General features: G+C 38.9%; 1 protein-coding gene across 3 annotated transcripts in view; it reads left to right on the top strand.

Annotated features, from left to right (window-relative positions):
• dnai1.2 (dynein, axonemal, intermediate chain 1, paralog 2) overlaps positions 1-14,767 on the top strand; it is a 22,200-nt gene extending 7,433 nt beyond the window's left edge. For all 3 annotated transcript variants that reach the window (XM_020592584.1, XM_020592583.1, XM_020592585.1), the window contains exons 16-19: positions 1,894-2,042; positions 5,437-5,536; positions 8,881-9,066; positions 12,231-14,767. In XM_020592584.1, coding sequence (XP_020448240.1) covers positions 1,894-2,042; positions 5,437-5,536; positions 8,881-9,066; positions 12,231-12,332 — 537 coding nt within the window. In that variant the 3' untranslated portion in view covers positions 12,333-14,767. The remainder of the gene's footprint in view (positions 1-1,893; positions 2,043-5,436; positions 5,537-8,880; positions 9,067-12,230) is intronic.
• Positions 14,768-23,510: the final 8,743 nt, after the last annotated feature.

The following is a 23,510-nucleotide window of genomic DNA, read 5'->3' as shown; positions in this document are numbered from 1 at the left end:
TTCACTGCCTTATATACTGTTGGTTATTATGGGCATTTCCAACATTTATATATCCCATTCTCACCAACACAGAATGGTTTATTCAAGTGTTTACTCCTTATCGTTATCATTCTGTGCCATGTTCTTAGTGTGAGAGCTGTTATTGAATCCAACATTTTCTGTTCTATTGTATTGTTATTTATTCCATATCAGATTCTGAACTGAAAATCCATCCAGTGCTTTTCCCATGTCCCCCAACACCAACAAAATAAGAACTGCATTTGTGCAGAAATATAGTACTTTTTTTGAGAGTACCACACCCCCACGTTCTTTAGGGAGCTGAAGAGTCTCATATACTGTATAACTCTGGGGGCTCTGTCTTCCTGAGACAGGGCTCAGTGCTCAACTTGTGTCTAAACTCCAGGCCTAAGTGTGAAATCCATGATTGTCTCACATGTAACTTTTTTTTGTACCTTTATTTCTTCAGGGAAGGTCTATTGAGAGGCCATCACTCATTTTCAGGGCCATCTGGTTCACATTCACATCTGTCCAGTACAACCACAGCCTGACCGGTAGCCACTGAGCAGCTCCACTGGAGTGGTTGGACTTAAGGGCCTTGCTCAAAACATTTCACAGTTTTTAAAATAATACAATAAAATTATCTTGTAATCACTTCATTTATGGTGAAACTGATTGCAGTCCGATAGAGCGCACAGTCAATGGATGCTTCGCCCACTTTATCTCCACCTACAGCTGCTTTCAAAGCTGATTAAACAATCATAAAATGCAAAAACAACACGGTGTATATCCTCTCAGTAGTAATAATGCTAGGTCTGTGTGAAACTTGTTCATTTGAAGAAACTGTAACTCAACAGTGACAGCAGCACAGAGTGAGGTCAGACTGACTTTATCTGCTGCCTAAAATGATTAGTCAGGACGTCTGTTACCTCCCCAAACAAATCAGGGTGTCAGTCTGTCCCATATTGCAAATTACATTTACAATATCTCCACTGGTAAAGATTAAAATAAATAATGAATTCTTGGTGGCACATACTGTACATTTGTATTGTCTCTATTCTGGAACAAAAATCCAATTTATCAAGCTGCTGTTTTTGTAAACCCTTTTCTGTCAGTTGCAAACAAACTGTGAAAATATAAAGGGTAATTCATCAATGAACCACAGAGAATAGCATTACTCTCCCAGGGTTAGAACTGTCAAGCATGTTTTACTTCTAGTCTCACTCCAGTCACCAGTGTCACAGCAGAAATTTCCATCAGCTGTGAATGGAAAATTATGTGTGCCCAGAAACGTAAATCCACCCATCCGTCCATTATCTATACCGCTTATCCTGAAGAGGGTCAGGGGCGCCAATTCCAGCTGATATTGGGTGAGAGGCAGCGGTACACCCTGGACAGGTGGCCAGTCTATTACAGGGCTGACACATAGAGACAGACAGAAACATAAATTATTCTCAAAAAATATTTTATGCCAGGTTCTCCTTCCACCGAAAACAAAAATGTTTAAATAGTCAGTTTGGTTATTTTTATCTGTTTACTTGACCAAGGACTACTACGAAGCTTGTGTGATGTCTTTTTTGTGGTTCAAGAGGGACCTTTGTCACAGTGATGTTGCCAGTATTAGCTCATCTTGGGCTTGGAAGTTACAAATTTTTAAGCAACATTTAATGAAAAAGTATGTTGAGATGCTTCTTTAAAGCCCTTACATTGTACTGTTTATAGTAAGTTAAAAAATAAGTAGTTCTACCTTTAGTACACCAACTTGATCTTGACAGTTTCCAGACATTTCACCAATCCTCCAGTGCAAAGGTTTGCTTCAGATGCCACCAGTAGGCAATGTCTCTGAGCATTGTATTAAATGATAAAGTAATCAGAGACTTTGCCTGTATTCCCTAGTGCTCCAAGACTTACTCGAGCCAGTTCCTGGAGACCTATGATGCCCACAGCATGGCAGTGGATACTGTAAAGTGGAACCACTTCCATCCAAAGATTTTCATCTCTTGCAGTTCAGATTGGACTGTGAAGATCTGGGACCACACCATCAAGTATGTTGTAGCTGTTGTAGTGTAGATACTGTATGTATGCTGTTGGTTATAGGACCAGTCTTTCTGTCTTTTATGCACAAAAGCTGGTAAATCATATTAGTAGACTACTGAGTGACTATTTATGTGGAGTACTTCGACAGTACATATTTTTCTCATCATAGTTTAGGAGTGGAGTACATAATTGCTACTGTAGGAGAAGATATTAGGAAAGAATCTTTCGTTGCTGCATCTCATATATTTCTGTAGATGTGGTCATGGTGACTCTGCATCTCATGGACACATATATTAGTTTTCTCAAGTGGAAACGTTCTCTGACAGAGCCTCTCCAGATCAGCCATCATGATATCAGTGACATCAATCAAAGACAGGCTTCCCACTGTGCTTTTAAAGGGGATGGATGAGAGGAGCTGGTTTGATTGGCTATTACTAAAGCCAGCCCCAACTCCAGCTGCTCATAATGCATTCCTCACACTAATAATGTATGCAGCCTCTCTTCCACATGGGGCCAGGTTGCGCCTGGCTGCACCCAAAATGCACCAATACTGTGGTCACCAAAATCGCAAAAATTGCATCTTTGCTTGGAGTTTAGGTTTGCTTTTGCCTCTGCGCCCTATTTCAGAAAAATTGATCCCCGTATAGCTACAAAAATATGTTTTGGTTGTATTTTATCTAGTTTATAGTAGAAGTGTGTCCTTTTACAATTTTTTTTATTCATCATCATATATCATTTCCATTTATGTGCAGTTTTTATGCCTCCACAGCAAGAGGCATGTTTTTGGGTTGTCCAGCCAGCCAGTCCATTCTCATTGGGATTTCTTCAAATTTGGAACAAATGTCGACTTGGATTTAGATTAGATTTTGGTGGTCAAAGGTCAAGGTCAGTGACCTCGCATCTGGCCTATTTACATGAATTTGACTGGTTGACGGTAGAATACAACCACTAAGTGGAAATTCTACTTCTAATTCTACATTGTGCTACATGTTGGAAATATTTTGTACCATTTGAATGGTGTGGTGCTATTATTATTGAATGATACCACTCACCCACCATTGCAGCGACTAGAGTTCCATGTCGGACACTGCTGGCATAACTAGGTGTTGCATCAAACACAATTGGCAGTGTTGGCTGGAGTGATCATGTACTTGCAGCAGTGCTAGCAACTCCTACTAGTTGGCTGTGGTGCATTTGCAGAGGAGGGTGACATCTCTGGAATAGCTTGAAATACTCTGTCTTCCTGTGAAACTCTTCATTGCTGAGTGAAAAGAAGGAGCTTCTGACTGCATATGTGTTGAACTTGACACTTCTAACAGGAAGTGTATGCTGTGGTTAGCTACAGAATAGCAACTAAAATGTTATGCTGTGTGTATGTGTTTATATATATTCTTACTTACTGACATTTCTAATCCTATGTGCTTCAGTGAAGAAAGGTGAAGTAATTATAATTCCTGTAATCTTTCCATAATATTACAGCACAGTATATTAATCCTTATTATCTTCTTACATTCATCATGGACCCAGCATAATTTCCCTCCTTATTTGACTAATCTATAGTGCCTCCCACTTCTTGTCAGCACAGGCAACTTGACTAAATAATGATAGTAATCATCTGCTCATTATGAGAGACTGAATTTTCAATGACGATCTATAACATCCCAGAGATACTGTACATATGTACTTTTCACAAACTCTTTACCATACTGTTTGAAAGCATTACACTGAAAACTGCTCTTTCTGTTTCACTAACGAGGCTCATATATCCTGTAAAACTGTTAGATGACATCAGCTAGTTTTGAACTGTAGTAATACAAGAGAGTTGCATCATGTCTATTACGCAAATGTTAGCCTGATAAATTGACACATCAGCCAAATGATAAAATGTACAGTATGTATCTTAATAGGACTGACTCTGGATGTACAGTATGTGTAGCATCATTCTGTTATAAAAACCCTCTTTTGGAAGACTGAACCAAATTTATTACTCTTTAGGTTGTTATTTTAGATATGCTCTACACCTACCAGAGTGCATTTTATTTATTAAACAGGCACACCAACACAGAAGCAAAGGGTACTCATGCACAAAGTCACTAAAGGAGACCGGTGCAAACAGTGGAAAGAGTTGTGATGTTGCTAGCACCTTCTGGTTGGTTTGTTAAGGTTCATGAAGTTGTGAGGCTCCATTTTGAATAGAAAATACTCTCCTTGTACATATTGTGGGAGTATTTGTGGTATTTTGTATTTTAGGGAGGTTGTGGTGGGTTAGAGAAAATGTAAATATTCAGTATTCTGTAGAAATTTCGATACATAGCATTTTATGCATAAAAAGCGCACTACAAAATATATGTAATGGAGCTTCATATGAATGAATGTAATAAATCAACACAAACCATGTGCATTCCAGCCAGAGAGGCTGAATAGAGTTGAGACTGTGTTTGTGTAGCGCTGTCTGACATTCACTGAGTTGTTAAAGCACTGTGGTGACCATCACTGCATTGTGGTGTGTTTTTCTGAGCTTGCTGAAGGTAGACATAGTGTAACATAGCATAAACATAACTGAACAGGGACTTTTGAGCTTTTCCTCACTAGAAACCATCTCAGGTGTTGGTTGCGTAATAAGTAAAGGATGTGACAGAGATGCAGATCTAGAGAAAAGGGAAAGTAGTAGCTACTGTATATTTACAGCAGGTTGATCAGCATGCTGAGTTATTTCAGTTATCCTAACAATACATTACTATAAGACATTGGCTGGCATGATGTCATATGGCATTCTGGGTAGGCACGTTTGGAAGGCCTTAACCATCATGCATCATGCCTACCATCAGAAAACCTTTTCCAGATAAAGGATGAAATTACAAAGGTTTTGAATGGCCTCAGTTGCGTGACAATGACTAAAATTAATCATAGCCTCAAATATTTTCTTACTACACACATCTATTGCCTCTGCCAAGGAGGTTGTTTTTGGTCTATCACCAGATCAAATTTCATCCAGATCTGATCCAGATTGCGGATCTGACAGCCATTTAAGGTTAACATTGAAAACCCCACTTAATGCATATTTTCTGCCATAGATTGGCCTATAATGAAGATAGAACCCTGAAATTTTCATGTACAATGCACAGTATAACTGCCTATCATACCCTAAAAGATCATCCACATCCGAGATCAAGGATTTTAAGAGACTATTTGCATGAGGGAATATTGTGCCTTGGCGGAGGTACATGCGCTCTCTTGAGTGTTCTACTTTGCTATCAAACAGGTACTGCACTAATGGCTAGGCAGCAGCAGCAGCATCATACAACCTCATATCAGAAAATGTTGTGACAATATGTAAAATGATGTGTTGCAGGCATAATGAAAATTCCTGCCTGACTTTATATGTCTTTGTTTTTTTTCCAGCACTCCTTTGCTGACCTTTGACTTTATTGCAGCAGTTGAAGATGTTGCCTGGGCTCCATATTCCTCCACTGTATTTGCTGCTGTCATAACAGATGGAACTGTAAGTGTCCTTAAATTTTCGAGACCAAAGCAGGACTTGGAAGTTTAGAAGTTTCTCACTTTTTGTGTGTTTTGGCCTTACTCAAATACTCTTACTAATAATACTCTGGTTCATGATGCAGTGCTTAAGTGATGTGTAGATTTATCAAGAGTCAAACATATTTATAATGAATAAGCATACACAATGTAAAGTTGAGAAAATGTCAAATATCAAAATCGGGATACAAGATATTACCAGTAGTTACTATTTTTTTAATGTTATTATCTTGATACACATCTTATGTGTAGTTTTGTCCTTGTCTTTATTTAAGATTAGTAGAAGAGGCACATTACTAATGATATTTTGATAGCTTCAGGTGTATAGGCTGATATAACTGAATTTATACATTTATGACAAGTTCGCCAAAAATGGAAACATTTTGAGTTCCATAAACACAAATGTCAAGACAGACATGTTACACTGAAGTGCATACAATTATACAGGTGTACCTAATAAAGTGGCCAGTGAGTGTATGAGGGTCTATAAGATGCTTTGTCTCAAGGCTGATTATCACAACTACATGCCTGCTGTGTAGCAAAGGTAATGTGGGCTTAGCTCTTACCAAACAGAACGTATGAAATCTCAAACAGTTGCACCATCTACCACCTGCCACCAACTTCATTGTTCTCCTTATAATCTAGTTATAGACTCAACTAAATAAACCTTTTATAAGGTTAAGCCTTAGATTAATGCAGCCTCAGGCAACTGAGTTTGTTCAAACATGGTTTTTGTGACATAGACAGCATCCTACTTTGCCAGTGGTTATTGATTCCAGTCAGAACTAATTTCACTGAACACTGTGTTGTTTATCTCCACATATTTTCTTAGTATGGCTGCAAGCTGTGCCCATCTGTTTGTCTTCGCGCCATTCTGTGCCATGCTATAAAAGTCCAGAGTGTTATGTCTGACACATCTCCTGTCCAGTGTGCCAAGTTAAGTCGAATTACAGTGATAGAGGAAATGAGAGCTGAGCAATTTGAGAGGCACCTAATGTGTAGTCTGTTGGGTCCTCCTCATTGTCAGGATTTAGTCATCACAGACACAGTTCATACTGTAGTATACCCTCCATTATGTGAATTATTTCACAACCAACCATCAGACAAGGAGGTGTCACATTCATATTGTAGTATACAAGTTGCAAACAAATAACTGGCAGTGCATATGGATAATATTTATAGCCAGAATAAATTGAAGAGTTTGCTTAAACATTTTCAACAAAGAAAAAGTCAAATGAAATGTGTTTGCTAGAAAGCAGTCTCATACATATGTGTATATATTGCAATTTATTCTCCAAACCTGGATCAAAAGCAGGTTTCAGCAGCTTTTATTAACTCATTGAAAGCTCATCATTTCTAAGCAGCAGGAAGAACAAGAAAATAACACTGAAGTGAATCAAGTTCAGAGCAGGTGGACCTTTTTGGGCCACAGAACTCAAAACTGAACTATCATTGTAGTCTGATTTTAAAGATGTGCCTGGGTAAAAATAGCTTATATTGACAGGAGGTAGTGATTATATGCAACCCAGTACCAAATTTGGAGATAATCTAAATGTCACCTGTAAAACCTATAGGGGTTAGGCAGAAATACTGCATCTAATAAATAATTTCTTTCTGCGTTCAGTCCAAGGCAAGGCAAAATTCCTCTTAGCATTTCATCACTGTCAGATTTTGAAGAATGACAGAATATTGTCACACATTCACTGGTGGTCTCAGTGCATGATGTTAATATGCATAATTGTCCCCAGCATAGCAGATTCTTTGCAGTGCATTGCTTGTTTTCTGTGACAAGTATCTGATAGAGCTCAAATGACTCAACATGAGTTGTGAGCTCCTTGACGTCTATTTACTGTTGATGACAACCTGACCTGCTCCTGCTGCTACCACACTGTAAAATGTCACGGACACTATGGCGTATGTGTGTGTTGGTGAGTGTGTATGTGCATGTGTTCATAAGGATAATGACTTGCTTGGCAGGCTGGGGTGTAAGAATGACACTGAGTCGTGCAGTGCAAACAAATATCTCTTCATTCTCTCCGTCCATCTGAGCTGACTGTTGAAGAAACAGAGTTAGGATGAAATAATGAGAAGCACAGGCATGTCCCCCATTGCTTAGTCTCAGAATCCATATTTGCTGCCTGCGCAGCTACTCTTAACCTTCTGCACATTGACTGCAAAATATTTCTTTTAGTACACCAGTATCAGCTTATGATGGATTTTTAGATCTGATAACTTAACATCAGACAAACGAAATTAAAACAAAAAAACTACACTTTTACTTGCCTCGGTCTTTTGGGATGATGTGAAATTATATTGTCTTGTCTGGTAATTCAATGCAGATTTGCTAGAAGAAATTATAATCAGATGTTTTAACAAAGCCCTTTGTACAGTTGGTATTATAATAACCTCCCTAACAGCTTGCCGTGAACTGAATACATCTGTTAATATATTAAACTTAAAACCCTCATATAATGTGTGTATTGATGCTAATAAAAGTGCAATAGAGATTACAGTAAAATGTGGGAATTATAGATCAGCGTGTACTGCAATCAGTCATTCACAACCACTGTTACATTACTGCTTTTATATAAGGAGAAAACACAGTAGATAATGACTGTAATGGTGGAGGTTACAGAAAGACATATCCTGGTAGAATATAATGATTGGTTGGTGGCGATGACTGCAATGCTTTGTGTGGTGCCGGTACACACAGACAGTGTGAACCCTGGCAGCCCAGGCACAGTCATGTCTCTGGTAAATGGGGTGAGCTATGCTTTGCAGTGGGCTCATTCATTGTTGGCAGAGTCTCTAGATGCACTTAGCCTCAAAGAAGAATATCTGTGATCTGCTTCCTTCTGGATAAAGATGCCTATGATTTTGTATCAGGGCTGCCAGCACACACACACACACACACACGCACACACACCATGTAAGGACAGAAGTGTGCACACATCGCATTACTAGGAGCACCCTTCCTTGCAACAGATGGTCAGGCTAGCAATCCAGCAGAGGCTTGTCCTCTACCATTCTCCTTGTCATATAAAAGTCAACAAAACAAAAGTCAAGATGTGAAAAAGCAGTTGGTTACATTAGATTTAGCCTTTACTTATCTGGAGGAAAAATCTGAAGACTTAAATCTTATAGCCTAATTATGGTAGTCTGTTAGATTTTCACAGGTTTTAATTTACACCCTCAGTCAATGCTGTTGTGGTAGTGCCATACTCCTGAAATGTCAGTTCAGAAATCTTAGAGGGTCAGGACTGTTTAAAAAAAAAAAAAAAAAAAAGTGTGATCACTTTTCTTTTTCAGGTTCATGTTTTTGATCTAAATGTCAACAAGTATGAGGCTATCTGCCAGCAGCCAGTGGTGGCCCAAAAGAAGACCAGGCTGACTCACATTGAGTTTAATCCCATCTATCCTATCATCATAGTGGGCAATGACCGAGGCTGTGTGACCAGCTTCAAACTTTCCCCTAACCTTCGCAAAAATCCCAAGGTAAGCATCTTATTAAGTTGACAGAGAGGGACTTGCAGTTACATTGCAATCACTTGCTCTAATTTACTCCAAAGCTATGCCCATTTTAAGACGGCCTTTAAGTGGTCAGAAGATAAATCTTCCCCTCCAAATGCAGCTGCTTTACTATTCTATGTTTTTTCTCTTGTCTCTGTCTTTATAATTGGGGTTTATTGGCACATACAAATGGAACTTGTCTACATTACAAATTAGGTACCAAATCTTCTACCACGTTTAGCACAGTGAAGTGTGTGGTACCCAATGAATTTGTGTAACCTATTTTCTTCTGACCTTGCATACCATTTTATCTGTAAACAATCTGAAAGCATGCCTGCCCTTTTACATTATTCATTGGCTGCCACAAGTTTTGTATCAATGAAAGCAGATCAGATGATTAATTCATTGCAGAGTCCTGACCTTGAGCTAATTCCATTAAATAACAGTGGAATGAAAGGCAGTTCTTACCCCCCTCCTCAGCAGCTCACTATCAACTAATCGCATGTACTTCTTTTTCACTTGCCCATTTAGGCCGGGTAACAAATTTATCCACAAAGAAGTCAAGTGTTCTTTCGATTACCCTCGTTGAAGACCTCTGGAAGGGAAAAAATGGTTATAGTGTCAAATAAAAAAGACAATTTTGTGGTTAAAAATACCTACCACGGCCAAGACATCATGGGTTCATAGGTATTCATTCCTACTGTCAAACTGGCAGCAGAATCCAATACAAAATCAAGAAAATAATCTTAAAGCTAAAATCAATTTGGCATTCAAAGCAAGTTGTAGCATTAAAGACAAAGTTCCACTTTAGTCTATTCACAATTGATCACTTGCTGAAATGCTCTGTTGCCACTGATGACAATCATTAATGAGATGTGGAGTAATAACCACAACCCTACTAAACAGAGGAGGAAACTAAATGACACACTGAGTCACAACACTTTAATCAGAGCCCATTTAAAGTCGGCTTTATAGCCTGCACAGTTTCCTTTGTGTTGTATATGTCGGTGCATGCAAACTAGAAGAAACTCTAATGGCTACAGTACGCGTCTTATTATAGCATCACCACGCCTGGGTGCAGACACATAAGACGTTCTCATTCAACCACACAAATGAACACAGTTTATAATAGGAGAGCATAAAAACGTGTACTCACACACCCAGTGCTCTCTCATCTACAACCTCAGACCATAGCTCTAAAGCGTACAATTGGGAAATAATTGCACACTTTAGAACCGGCAGTGCTCCGAGCATTTTGGAACCCAGTGTGCCAAATAAGCATCAGGCACAAACATGCACAGCAAATATTACCAATAATATATTTTACAAAACTGGCTCAGAACCCAAAAAAACTAGCACAATGGGCATGGTGGCCCATTATTATACTGAAAACACTGGCTCAGGAGCACAGGAATTCAAACTGAAAGAATACAGATGTGCTGTAAACCAGTCCACTTGTCCTGGCTTGTCCTGTGGTGCTCCTCAAATAGCTTTTACATAGTTTCTTTGATCTTCCAAAATCAGAGGTCTGTGTTCTGGTTCTGTATGTCACAAAACTTCTATATGTCAATACCTACCTTGCCAAAGTACTGTACATTCTAAAATAATCTGAGCACTCTCTGTTGTTATTTCCTGAGGGTAATGTTAGGTGTATGTGCTGTTAGGCTGTGCTGTGTGTTGTGTTATGTGTAGACCTGCAGGTACATACTGTATGTGGTGTTGAAAGTCTGAGGTTTTAAGGAACAAGAGTTTTCTGAGATGGGTCAAATTTGTGCCACTGTGTCACCATGTTTTGGTTGGATCTGGTCTAAAAGTGTCACAGTTCACATAATGCATATTAAGTACACACTGTTCTGTTTAAATGTGTGCAACGTGAATGGGTTCATCTGATCTGTTCTTTTTTTCCAGTGGCCTCATTCTGTGTTAAACACAAATCATAAGTGGTTGTTGCAATATAAAAGCAGCATTATGCAGTGTTCTGTGATAGGCTGTTTATCATTGTTGCTTCCCAGAAAATAACTTTTATCATAGCATTTACATTTGCTTTAGCCTAGAGTGCCTGATAATAAGCAGACACCATTCTGGCCCTAATGGTACACCGTGGAATTGTGTGTATTCCATGTATTCAGAGGAAGTTTTACAGTCAAAAGAAGTCTGAGATTTAGCTCCTGTGGTGAGTAAACCAGCAAGAGAAGTTAGGAAACATTCATTCATTTATTACATTTTTAATTAATTGTGAAGTTTTTATTAATTTCAAGTCCCAATTTGTGTTCAGTCTGCCTTTTTGTCCACTGTGGAGGACGCTTTTATTGAGCCATTCATCATCGCAGAGTTATTACTGTATGTTGCATCAAGACTTGATGCTCATTCGTTTGGGGAATGCAGCGGTCTGTCTAGATTAGCCCCCTCACTGTTTCAAACCTTAAAATAGCAAAAACTAAAAATAAATATAAAATTTCCAAGCTTCAAAGGAGAAATTATTTGTGTGAATATTTAATATCACTTCCATACTAATGCTACAAATAATAGCAGTCTGTGTGTGACTACTGTATGCTAACTTTCATTAGTAATCTGCCTCTTTAAAAATGCACAAGACAAAGTACACTACATACGAATTACCTCTCTGTTGTTGAAACTAAGTTCATCATATTTTTAAATCATATATCCATAATGTTGTCATATCATGTAAATTTCAATAGTTGCATACATTTTTTTTTTGTACAAGCTGTAATTGATGTTGCCTCTTACATTTCTAGCAAGCATGTTATTTCCTGATGAAGATATGTTGGTTTTGTCAGACCCTACCAGGCTTTTTCAATTACAGTTGGTCAATGAGAGAAAAGCCAGTAACTATAGTTAAGATTTGATAAGGAAAGCTCTGTTTGACAGAGGTGGAACGAACTTATGCCGCAACACAGGACAAACACTGAGCTGTATTATGTACGGTAGCTGGTACGTGGCTGTGTTTGTCTGCTGTTTATGCTACTAGTGACTTCCATCCATTTCAATTTCTGTATGAGTGTTGTGTTTTCCTTTTGTTAACTGCCTCCCTGCTGGGTTCATGTTCTCCCTCGAAGCTTGGTCAACATAAGGTCAAGTCATTTCTGATTTCTTTCTCTCTCTTTCTATGTTTGTGTGTTTGTCTGCAGGCTAAGAAGGGTCAGGAGGTGCCTAAGGGTCCAGAAGTAGAAGTAGCCAAGATGGAGAAGCTCCTCAGTCTGTTGAGGGAACCAGAGCAAAGTGCAGGTTAACACTGCCATCACGGCTTTTCTCCCCAATACAGCAACATGGCACAACCTTTATTCTCATTTTGCACTCATCTCATTTCTTTGGTTCTATGGGTGGAAATGTAAATGACATAACAAGAAAACAATTTGTATATGGTCTTCTAAAAGTTTTTTTCTGATCTTTTTAATAAATCATTCATATTCAGTTTATAATGCATTTATTTATACTGCAGTACTGGATACATATTAAACAGGCAACATTAGAATTCCATTTGCTTGGTTGATCTTTTCTGCAGGATTTATTAAACCCATTCTCTTTGTATTGTACAAGTTGATTAGGCTAAAAAATGGGGGAGGGGATAAATTAGTGTAATATATTGTTCAGTTATGGACCATATCCAGACAATCTTGGCTGGCACACGCCATGCCGGGCACCTGTCCAGGGATGAGCTAGGAGTGTTTTAAGTTCCCATCACTGATTTTTGATTTATAGTGGTGTCTGCATTTTTTTTTTTTCTTGCCTTTTTCTCCATTCGTCTCCATCTTACTGTGAGCTTGTCTGCCCTTCACATCTTCCTGCAAACACATGCAGTGCTGTCTGACCTTCAGTGTGAATTATTACTGATCTTCACAAGCTTAGTTAGTGTAGGGCTTCACTTTTTTTCAGACAATGTGGAATAAATGATTGTGGCAATGGGGTAGTAATGAGAATACAGCTGTGACAGTTACCTCATTACTGCAGTAATAGGAGGCATACTGCAAGATTAGCTATAGAACCTTTTGTTCTACTGTTTACCAGGTTTGTTTATGTTGCCCTTTTGTCGATTGTTGTAGCTGCATGGATCACATTTGGCTTGTGTCGAAGAGCGGCCTGGCAGTTAGAAAGTGCACTTCCAAAGCAAAGGTTGCAATTATAGTACAACACCTGTAGTATGTCCAGAGCAAAATGTCACCACCGACTGAACAATGTAGCAAAAACGCCTTCTGTGCAAGCACGTTCTTACGTATAATAAGTATGTAGCACTCCAGGACTTATTTTTTGGTCAGATGTTGTACTGTAGTAGCTTTTTTCAATAACTGTGGTCTCTTTCTTTGTCCACATGTTCTTTAGTAATTAATTTTAATAGAATCATCTTTTTTAATTTACCAGGCTTCCTCTAAAGGCAGTAAGTGACTTTTTGCTCATATTATATCATGTTTCATGGTTGCCTTGTATTCTTGTCTACTGAGGCTATTTTCAGGTTAAAAATGGGTGTTTCTGCATCTTTTACAATAGTAGAATAAATGCAACGAACAATTCCAAGAGCTTCTCTAAAAATTGTTGAAGTGTTTCTGGATAGTTTCTTTAGAGCGAGTATGCATATAATTAGTTGCTTTTACATACAATTTTTATATTATTCTGATGACAAGTTATTGTTTGTAGAAAAATGAGCCAATCCCAACATAAATGTACTGTTTTTATCCCATTCATCTCATGGTTGTGGTTGAGCTGGATGTTGCCACTGCATTTTTTTTTTTTACTACAACTGGGATATGCTACAGAACATTTTCTAATACTACACATACAGTAGCAGCTCTTATTCTCATACGAGCAACAGCGATATATTCTGAAACCCTTTCTTACTTCTTAGTCCATACATAGTTTTACTATGTCAGCTAACATTCCTGGAGGTATTGTAAAGTTTAAAATACAAATAACCTCTACAGCACGTCTTGCCGAACTGTACGTCGCAGCACCAACAATACAAGTTAAATGCTTAAGTATTGATTATGTGTGCTGGGATGTGGGGGAACATGGGCAGTTTCTGTGTGCGGTCTGTGATTCAGTCAAGAGTGAGTAGGCCATCGCGGACAGCAACGAGCAGATGTCAGTGTGAGGGCTGTATTGAAGAGGACACACATCTAAACTAAGCCTCTCTAGTTCTTATGTAACACTCTCAACAAGGCACTATGCCTCACAGATCGCTGGTATTTATGAGTGACAATGACACACATACTCCACATGGACTCAAGTCTCTGTTCTCAACAACAGATTGTTTTTTCTTTTTTATGGGAGAGTATGAAATAGGAGGATATATTTAGAAACCTCCAACAACAGGTTGCTCTTTGCGTACTGCACATTCCTTTCTCTCAGTCTCTGCATAACCTGCATCCATCAGTGGCCATGTCCTTTTCATTACACAGTGTGTGTGTTAAATGTATACATTCATATTGGCATTCCTTCATGCACTTGGTCAACCCAAGAACAAGATCTGAGAAGTGATAGCTGCTTAAAAATAATTCCTTCACTCCACTACAGTTCATCTTTTGCTATGATCAGATTGACAGCTGACTTTTACAACTGCGAAGCCAGACAAGGCAGATTATTGCTTGCAGTCAGTTCCAGTGCCCCCTCAGTCGCCTCTCCTGTGTAGGAGTGCACCAAGGACATCACTCTTTGCTACATTTGATTCATCCTTCTGCAGTCAAGAGGTCAACAAGTACTTGTGCTCGTTCATCTGCTGAGTTTCTCGTTCACTGGGAGCCAGCACGGGCAGTCTCTCCGGGCTGGAAGGGACCCTGCAGGCTCGGTAGAGGATTAAACAGAGGAGGAGGAGGAGGATGGCAACAAATGTGTTGCAGCCAATGGCCACCAGTGCAGCTGAGGACAGTCCTGTCATGCTCTCCTCAGATTCCATTATGAAGACTGGACTGCAGAGTGTCCAGTGATGGTCAACTTAATATAAAGTTTTAATTTGGTTTCATGCTGTCCTCAGTCACTGTTACACACTGAGCATCATATAGATATTGATTTACGACTAGAGGCTTGATTCCATAGGATTATGATTACGTATTATTTTGTGGGCCATATTTCCATTGTGTAGTTAAATGCCTTGTGCACTGTGAGGCAGTATGAATTGTGACTATGAAAGAGGAGCATTTCTTGGCATGGTGCACATTTGGTTTTGCTGAATATTTAAATTAGACAAGAGCAGGAAAGTCTGCCAGTACCTTTCACTGCAGAAGTAAATGTTTACTCCTCAAGGCTCTGTTTTTCTTTTTAGCTTCTTTAGGGTGACACACTACTTCTTTGCCATACAGATGAGCCTCGAGGCACTTTCCGGTAGTGTTGATTTCACAGTAGTCTGCACTATCAAAACACTGCTTACAATCCCAGTAAATGCCAACCAACATCTGTAAAAAAGAGGAGCAAATAGAACAATTAGTAATAATTGAACACAAGCAGTGTCAGTCAGTTAACATAACAGTATTTATCAGATCCAGACCTGCATCTGATAGTGATGTCACAATCAGGTTTTTTGATCCTGATTCTTATTTGAGTCCTTTAACAATGGGTATCTGTCGATACCAAGACTGATCTTGTGCTTTTGTTTACTTTTACAGTACTGTATGTGTCTGGCACAGTGAACCTTGTATCTCACAAGTTACTTACTGTATTCTAAATACTAATTCAAAACTGCTTCTTTATAATTTTAAGTAATTTGTATGACATAAGTAAAAGTTTAACTGGAAGAATGTGACTCCTGAAACTGCAGTGATATGATTTGCTTGAAAAAAGATGCCTCACTCTGTTGGAATTTTTGGGGTAAACAATTGCAGTCCACAGTTGTACTCCAGTGTTTAAGAATGTAGTTTCTTGCCTTACAAATGATCTTTGGAGTACAGACACCAGCTGCAGAGAGTGACAACAGGCCATTTTATTTTTTGGCCTTTCATCAAGTTACTCACAGAATTAACATTGATTTACTGGCTGTCTTTAAGGAGAGCAGGCTGAGGCGTACAAAACAGTAAACTTCAGTAAAAAAAGGACCAGATTTTGAATGCTTGATTTTAGCCAATGACAATCCATTAAAACATGCCTGGATTGGCCCTGTTGCAGATCTTAACAATTGGCTCAAGCGATCTCTAACATCAGACTAATGCAAATGCATAACACATAGCAAAATACATTGTTATTCAGACTAAAGAAATAACAACAACTGATAAACCACAACCAATCGCAGCTGCAGGTGATTCTACTAACAAATTCCCCTTCTCTACCTGAAGCTAATTTTTTTAGTGTTTTGTGTCACAAACTAGGTTTAGAAGCTTCATTATTTTTAGATTGTGTCACAAATTTCTACAGAGTAAACACAAATTACGCATCTTTCCAGCACAGGAGTAATGTTTGTCGTGGAAGTAATGGGAAGTTGGAGGCAACAAGGAACATAGACATTTCACAGAGGCCTGCTGGTGTGGTGCTTCCGCCCATCTGCAAATTTTTGGCCCAGGGCCAATGAACAGATTGCTCCATTCATGATAGATGGCCACCCAGGTATAGACAAACAGCTCATTTTCATCTGTTGTAGACTACATGAGGGACTTTCCTACCAGTAAAGTGACTAACCATTTGAATGCAGTAGATTTATGCTCCGTCTGTAGTTTGTAATCACATTTGTAATGTGCAATTTCAAAGCACTTACAGCATGCACACCAGATCCAATGTGGTTAGTTTTTTATTCAATTCACACAGCCACCATTAGACTGATGCAATATACAATACAAAACACAATATTCAAATGATAATGAATGTTCACGCAACTCTGCATATCACAAATAATATGGATAAGGATAAGCATCTTTATCGGCCAAGTATGTTACACACAAGGAATTTGTTTCCGGTACAGAACCGATGGCAGCCATCTGCGGCGCCAACTCAACCGATGACTCTAACTACTGGGGGGATTCAGTGTCTTGCCCAAGGACACTTCAACACGAACCTTCAACCTTCTGGCTGGGAGACGACTGCTCTACCCACCACACCATTGTCGCTGAACTTTTCACTCTTTACTACATCACAACTAACGTTATGCACTGCTTTTAAAGCAGTGTTTATAATTATTCATACTGATAATGTAATATACATTAGTGCCTAGTTTGTGTTTCATATGCACTGTCCCACTCTTTCACATACACATCTACATACTTGACTTGATAATTCTTCAGATTAACATCTGCAGGTACAGGGAAGTTGTATGCTAATGTGGACAGACAATATGAGGAACTAGCTTGAAAATTCGCTCCCATTATTTTGCCATTTGCTTAATTACCATACCCATAAATTTACACTGGAATAGCCCTTGTAGTGTGAATAGTTAACAATGAACTTAAGCTACAGTGAGTGAATCATGTTTACCTGGAGAGTGCTTATTGAGTCTCATCATTCTGAATTTCATAAAAAACATCCAAACAAAATCAGAAAAATATTTGCTATTTTGCTCTGATGCACCTGTTGTATCTGTAGGTGTGCAGAGTTTTTGTCAGTGTTTTCAAGAAAATAGAAATGAAAATTTGGGCAAAGTATCATTTATTCTGAGAGTGGATTAAAGAAACTCTGAGCTTTTAAGTATTTGGCTTGAAATATTATAGTGCTGTGCATTTTGGTCCTTTGATGAGATGGATTTATTGAAAACAAATGCTATAACGCTATAATATTAAACACTTAAACATCTGTCACTTCATTTTGTTTATTACTACTAATGCCATAAACAAGTGATATGTATAACAGCAGAAATTGCCAGTTTAAAGTCATGTTGGACAACAATTGAGAGTGGCAGATTTTGGTTTTGACTAATATATAGGAGAAGTATGCTTAAAGCTCAAGAACTGTACACCTAGTTGTCAATTCAGAGGTTTAGCTCTGCAATCTCAAATACCGTATTTTCTGCACCATAAGGTGCACTGGATTATCAGGCACACGGCCGATTTTTGAGAAAATTTAAGGCTCTTAGGTGCGCTTTATAGTGCGGAAAATACGGTAAGTGGAAATATACAGAATAGAAAAAGTCCTTTACAGACTTGTAAATATCAAAGATATAGCCCCTAGTGAATTACTCACTTGGCTCAGTTGAATCTGTCCTTTCCTTTCCGTCTATGTTAGGTTACACACTGCTGTCACATACACATGAAGGTCCATCAGACTGTCTGGAAAACCTGCTTGAAAGCTTAACTTAAAGAAACACTCAGCCACCTGCATGCTAGCGACACTATCACACACACACACTTGTAATCACTTATCACTCAGTCTGATCTTTCAATCAGATTACTTGTCTCTCAGGAAATTCATCCCCACATGCAGTGATGGGAAATCTGGTTGCCCACAGTGTGACTGCTGTATTTGATAAAGTCACAGAGCATTTGATCAGGTTTTGGTGCAGCCTTAAACCCTCAGGTGGAGAGGAGCCTCCGTTCTTTCACTCTTAGGAGATTAAGGAGGATTGTTAATCATGACAGAACTTCCCCTGAGAGTCTGTAGATGCAGCAGTCACAGCTGGAGATCTCTCTTGTGCATCATTGCTGAAGACCCTAATTGTGTCACATTTTAAGAGGCTCAGGTTGTGTCTAGTCCTATGGAAAAAACATCTTTCATATTGTCTGGATGTTAACATAAGCTCACCAAAATGCCAAGACCTTACAATGTTTTGTGCTGCCACTTGTCCAGAGCAAAGATTTATACTAGTTGCTTACTTACCCCACAGACTCAGCCAGCAGTTGTCTTCTTAATAAATATCCGACTGTATTGCTCAGTCATCCTCCGTTCTTTGTTTCTGTTCACATGGATAACAGTTCCTTCGTCAGCTGTCTGCCATGCTCTTTCCCCTTCCCTAATCTCTGGCTCTGTCTCCCGCTCGTTCTGTCCTTCTCCATCTGCGCCGATGCACTACACTAAACAACTGAAGACAAGGCAGGACTGTACCCTTGCTTGTAGGAGAGCTCTCCAATAGCAGAGACACAGGGGAAGAGAGAGAGATAGAGGAGGGGCTGTGCTAGTGGATGTCAGCAGTGATATCAAGCGTATGGGAGAGGGGAACTGTCTGGATGTAATTACACAGGGATCCTGCTGCAGACAGGAGGGGTGTGGGGTGTGGAGGGTGTTACGCAGAACAAGCAGAGCTGTCAGACAAAACAATGACTTGCGCCTTACGTTGCAGTGCAGCGTATGGTGAAACAAATTATTTCAGCTGTTCAACACAGGACTGGGAACAGAGGGAAGCACACTGAGCACCCTAAATTAAGGCTCTATCACGGGAATTGTATTTCTTACAAATGGCACGCACAGCGCAAAGCCAGTTTGTACATTTTCCAAAATTGGAACTTGTCTGTCCAGGTCTTAGCATAAGCATAAGCAGAAACTTGTGTGTTGTGTTTATTTCTATTTTGTTCTTACATCCTGATACTGGTTCCATTTTCTCCACTCTCCCACACTTCCTTTGGTTCCTGATAAAGATGTAGGTTTACACTTCAGGACATAGACTTACTTAACCTTTACCTTTTCTCATCAATACTTGTACTATAAGGTGTGTTTCAGATCTAAGTGGGCTGCACGGTCATTATTTGGCAGGGTTTCAAGTTAAGCAACACAATCATATAAACTGCTCACAATGTGTTTTCAGTACAGAGATATCTTCAAGGCTGAAAAGCAGCTGACAAAGCAGAGAATGAAACAATTAGGGCTGCAGCATCAGCATACCCACACAAAATTGCTCCGCCAGGAAATCATGCCCTGTGGCAAAATGAAAACTCTGGATTGTTTTCATCTGAGGTTTCTGCGGTAAATGTATAGCTTTTGTCGGTGATGTCTCTCATGGGATCTTTTGCTCCCAGTCATTTCTTGGGGAAAATGACAGATGTTCAGAGTAGTGAAATCTTCAGTACAGGGTGTGCTCTGTTAGACCATGGGTCTACATTCAGCTAGTGTGCACCTAGTAGAAAGCCAAAGAAAATGATTATTTTTTTAATTGAGTGAAAAGCCAGTTAATAAGTTTCCAAAAAGAAAAATATTTAAGTAGCACAGATACAATCTAAATGTAAAAAAGCTTAATCTAAATTTAAACCAAAGTGCAGAGAGAGCAATAGGTGGTGTCACAGGTGCAGGTAAAATAGGCAAAACCCACATTTTACTGTGGATGACTGTGGTAATTCACAGAGGAAGACAGCATTACTGCTCCCTGACAGAGACAAAACAAAATATTAAGGAGTAACCTGTAAACTGTGTTGGTCTTTACAAGTTAATATAATACATCAACAGAAAGATTGATTTAATTTTTAATTTTTTTCAAATGGCACAAGGTTTGTTGAAGCAAGTGAACAGTTTATTCCAGTAAGCCATTAACATTGTCAGCTCTGTCTTATTATACACAGTTACTCACAGTCACTGTCATGATAATATACAGCTCATTTCTCAACAACATTTCTTTGGCACAGGCTGAATTATTTTACTGATTATTACTATGTTACTTTTAAATACATTAAAAAAATCTTTCATTTTTGGATCAGCTTGCGAACCTGGAAGAACTTGTCCAAGCGACATACTTGTGTTGTTATTTTTTTTTTAGACTGTTGGCTTGTTGTATATTCTGTACATTTACAGTGCATACTATCTGTGTTGCATTTGTGGATTTGATTTGTTTTTATGTCTGCTCTGCTTTCTTAATGACATTGTCAACAACCTTGGATGGACAACGTGCTCATTTATACCTGTATTTTTATACTGGCCAACTGTGAGGCAGGATCAGTGGTTAGGGACACCCTGAAACATTTTGCTTGAGGCCCCTCTACAGGCCAGAAGTATTACTACTGGCAGTGCAGACCAGTTTCATGGTGTAACTTTGGTTTGACTTTGGAAAACAGAAATGAAATAAATAAATAGATAGAAAGATAGACAGGAATCTGCAGCTTCCCTCTGGGACCATGGGAGTGCATACACACAACACACAGTACATGCTAGTACTGTTAGGCCTTTTTTCTTTAGGAATATCCAGACTAACCAAAGAAACTGATTCATAACAAATCCTTATAGTGTTACCCTGAACCAGTGCCAGTGCTAAATAGAGCAGGAGGTAGACTAAATTTGATTCAACTGCCATCTTTCGCTCTCCCTCATACATAGCTCATCAAAGTGAGGTTTCGCTCTGAGAAAAAACAGACATGCATCTTGGCTGTGCACAGGCAGGACATACTGTCAGCTCCCAAAACATGCAACAGCAGACACACATATTCTTATGAGCGGGTCTTCCCAGAAGATGGATGATGAGCAGGAAGAGAAAGAGCAAAGCTGTAGACACCTGTAGCAGCAGAAAATAAGACTTCTAACACTTTCATCTGTCTTCTGGCTGCCATAAATCTAAATTCCCTGCAGCAGTGGAAGATTTTTTTTTTAAATCACTGAAAATAGAACAGAAAATGTGTGGTGTGGGAGTGAAACTTTTCTTTATCCGTATTTTGCTCTCAGACAGCTGCAGCGTTTGGTGAGACTGCAGAAAACAATATCAGCAGAACTTTGTTTTTATTGTTTCCTTATAGTGCATCTACTTCTTTTTTGGACAGTTTGACATTATGTGAAATCTGCTTTTACATAAAGACTGATGGCCTTGTACTCAGTTATAATGAAATGTGTTGAGAAGTGTCTCATAGTTCAGTAACTGCAAACAAAATTCAAATGTGACTGAGAGAAACTCTGTGTTGACCTGACCTGAAATATATTTCAAGATTCACTGGTTTTTATCTGCGCTGCAACTGTTTATAAATGCTTGATCATAACTTGACCACACACAGCAGCAGAGAGTTGCAAAAATATCATGGATTTTCTAGAGCGGCACAGTGACGCAATGGTTAGTGCTGTTGCTTCACAGCAAGAATGCTCTGGGTTCTGTGTAGGGTTTGCCTGTCCTCCCTGTGCCTGTGTGGGTTCTCTCCAGGTACTCCGGCTTCCTCCCACAGTCCAAAGACATGCAGCTTAGGTTGACCGGTGACTCTAAATTGCATGTAGGAGTAAGTGTGTGTGTGGTTTGTCTACATGTCATCCCTGTGGTAGACTGGCGACCTGTCCAGGGTGGACCTCGCCTCTTACCCAATATCAGCTAGGATTGGCTGTATGGATGGATGGAACTAAACCTGATATGCTGTGTTTGCTCACCATTACATACACTGTGCATATATATACAGCATGTAGCAACTATTGCTACCACAGTATGTATCATGTAGTTGAAAATTTAAGCAACATAATTTTTGACTGAAAATATTAATTATTTTCTATGAAAATTCAGTTGTTATGAATGTGCTAAATGTGTTCTTTACTTGCTCATCTTCTATTTCATATCTGTGCAGTCCTAGATATGTTGGGTCAAAATACAAAAAACGATCGCCTCCCGATTTTTTTTCTGTTGCTATCTAAAGTTGGTGGTTGTATTCAGACAGCTGCAAATAATCAGTTTTCAGTCATAGTGTCATATTGAATTCCATTTTGACAAAAATGATATGATCTCGCAAAGCTCAGAAAATGTCTTTGGGGATTTTTGAACCAGGCAACTCATAGAATCATTGACCCTGCATCAGACCAGATTAGGAATGAACTAACATTAATGCCTGTCTGTTTTACCGTCCACACATAACAGAACAGTTTAATAAACACATCCCGCTACATGTTTTTTAAGGACAGTAGTTGATGAATTATTTTTACACAGCAGTGTTTTTAATATTTACCTAGCGCACCCCACTGTCATGCAGATGTCAGCTGCTGCTAAGAACAACTCATCCAGGTGAAATGCATCCACATATTAAGTTAATATGCTTCATTAAGATAAGGATGTTATTCACAAACAATTGCTTTTTGAGTAGACATAGTTTTGAATTCATCTTAGAGTGTAGTAGATGATGCAGTAGACAGGATCATGTTGTTGTCAGCCATTGTATGTGTGATGACAAAATGCACTACAAGATGGATCATCCGGTTTTCTAATGTGTGTGGGCCACAGTCATAAACCGGTTTGTCGTAATGATTTTTCTATCTAGCCACATGTGTTTTTAAAGGTCGTTCCAGCCATCCAGCAGCTCGAAAAGGTTACTCTCTATGACTTCTAAAAATAGACTGTGTCTGCCATAGTGCGAACAGCTATAATGTAGTATTTAAGATACAAAAGGTATTCCAAATACATTCCAGCAGTGCATTCATTTCATATTTAAATGCACTGAATATATTAAAGTTATTTTTGGATTAATACATTTCTCAATTAACCTTTTCTAATATTAATTATTTTACAATCCATAAATAATAGAAAGCTTGCAGCTTGCCTGTGGATGCATGATGCCTGCCTTACTGTAGCTGCAAACAGCAGTAAACTTTATAATCACTAAAACGTTTTCTCCTCCTGATGCCAAGGCCTA

Source organism: Monopterus albus, unplaced genomic scaffold (genome assembly GCF_001952655.1).
Source record: "Monopterus albus unplaced genomic scaffold, M_albus_1.0 scaffold18.1, whole genome shotgun sequence".
Taxonomy (NCBI): domain Eukaryota; kingdom Metazoa; phylum Chordata; class Actinopteri; order Synbranchiformes; family Synbranchidae; genus Monopterus; species Monopterus albus.
Note: the sequence above shows the minus strand (reverse complement) of the source record. Positions and strands in the feature narration are given on the sequence as shown.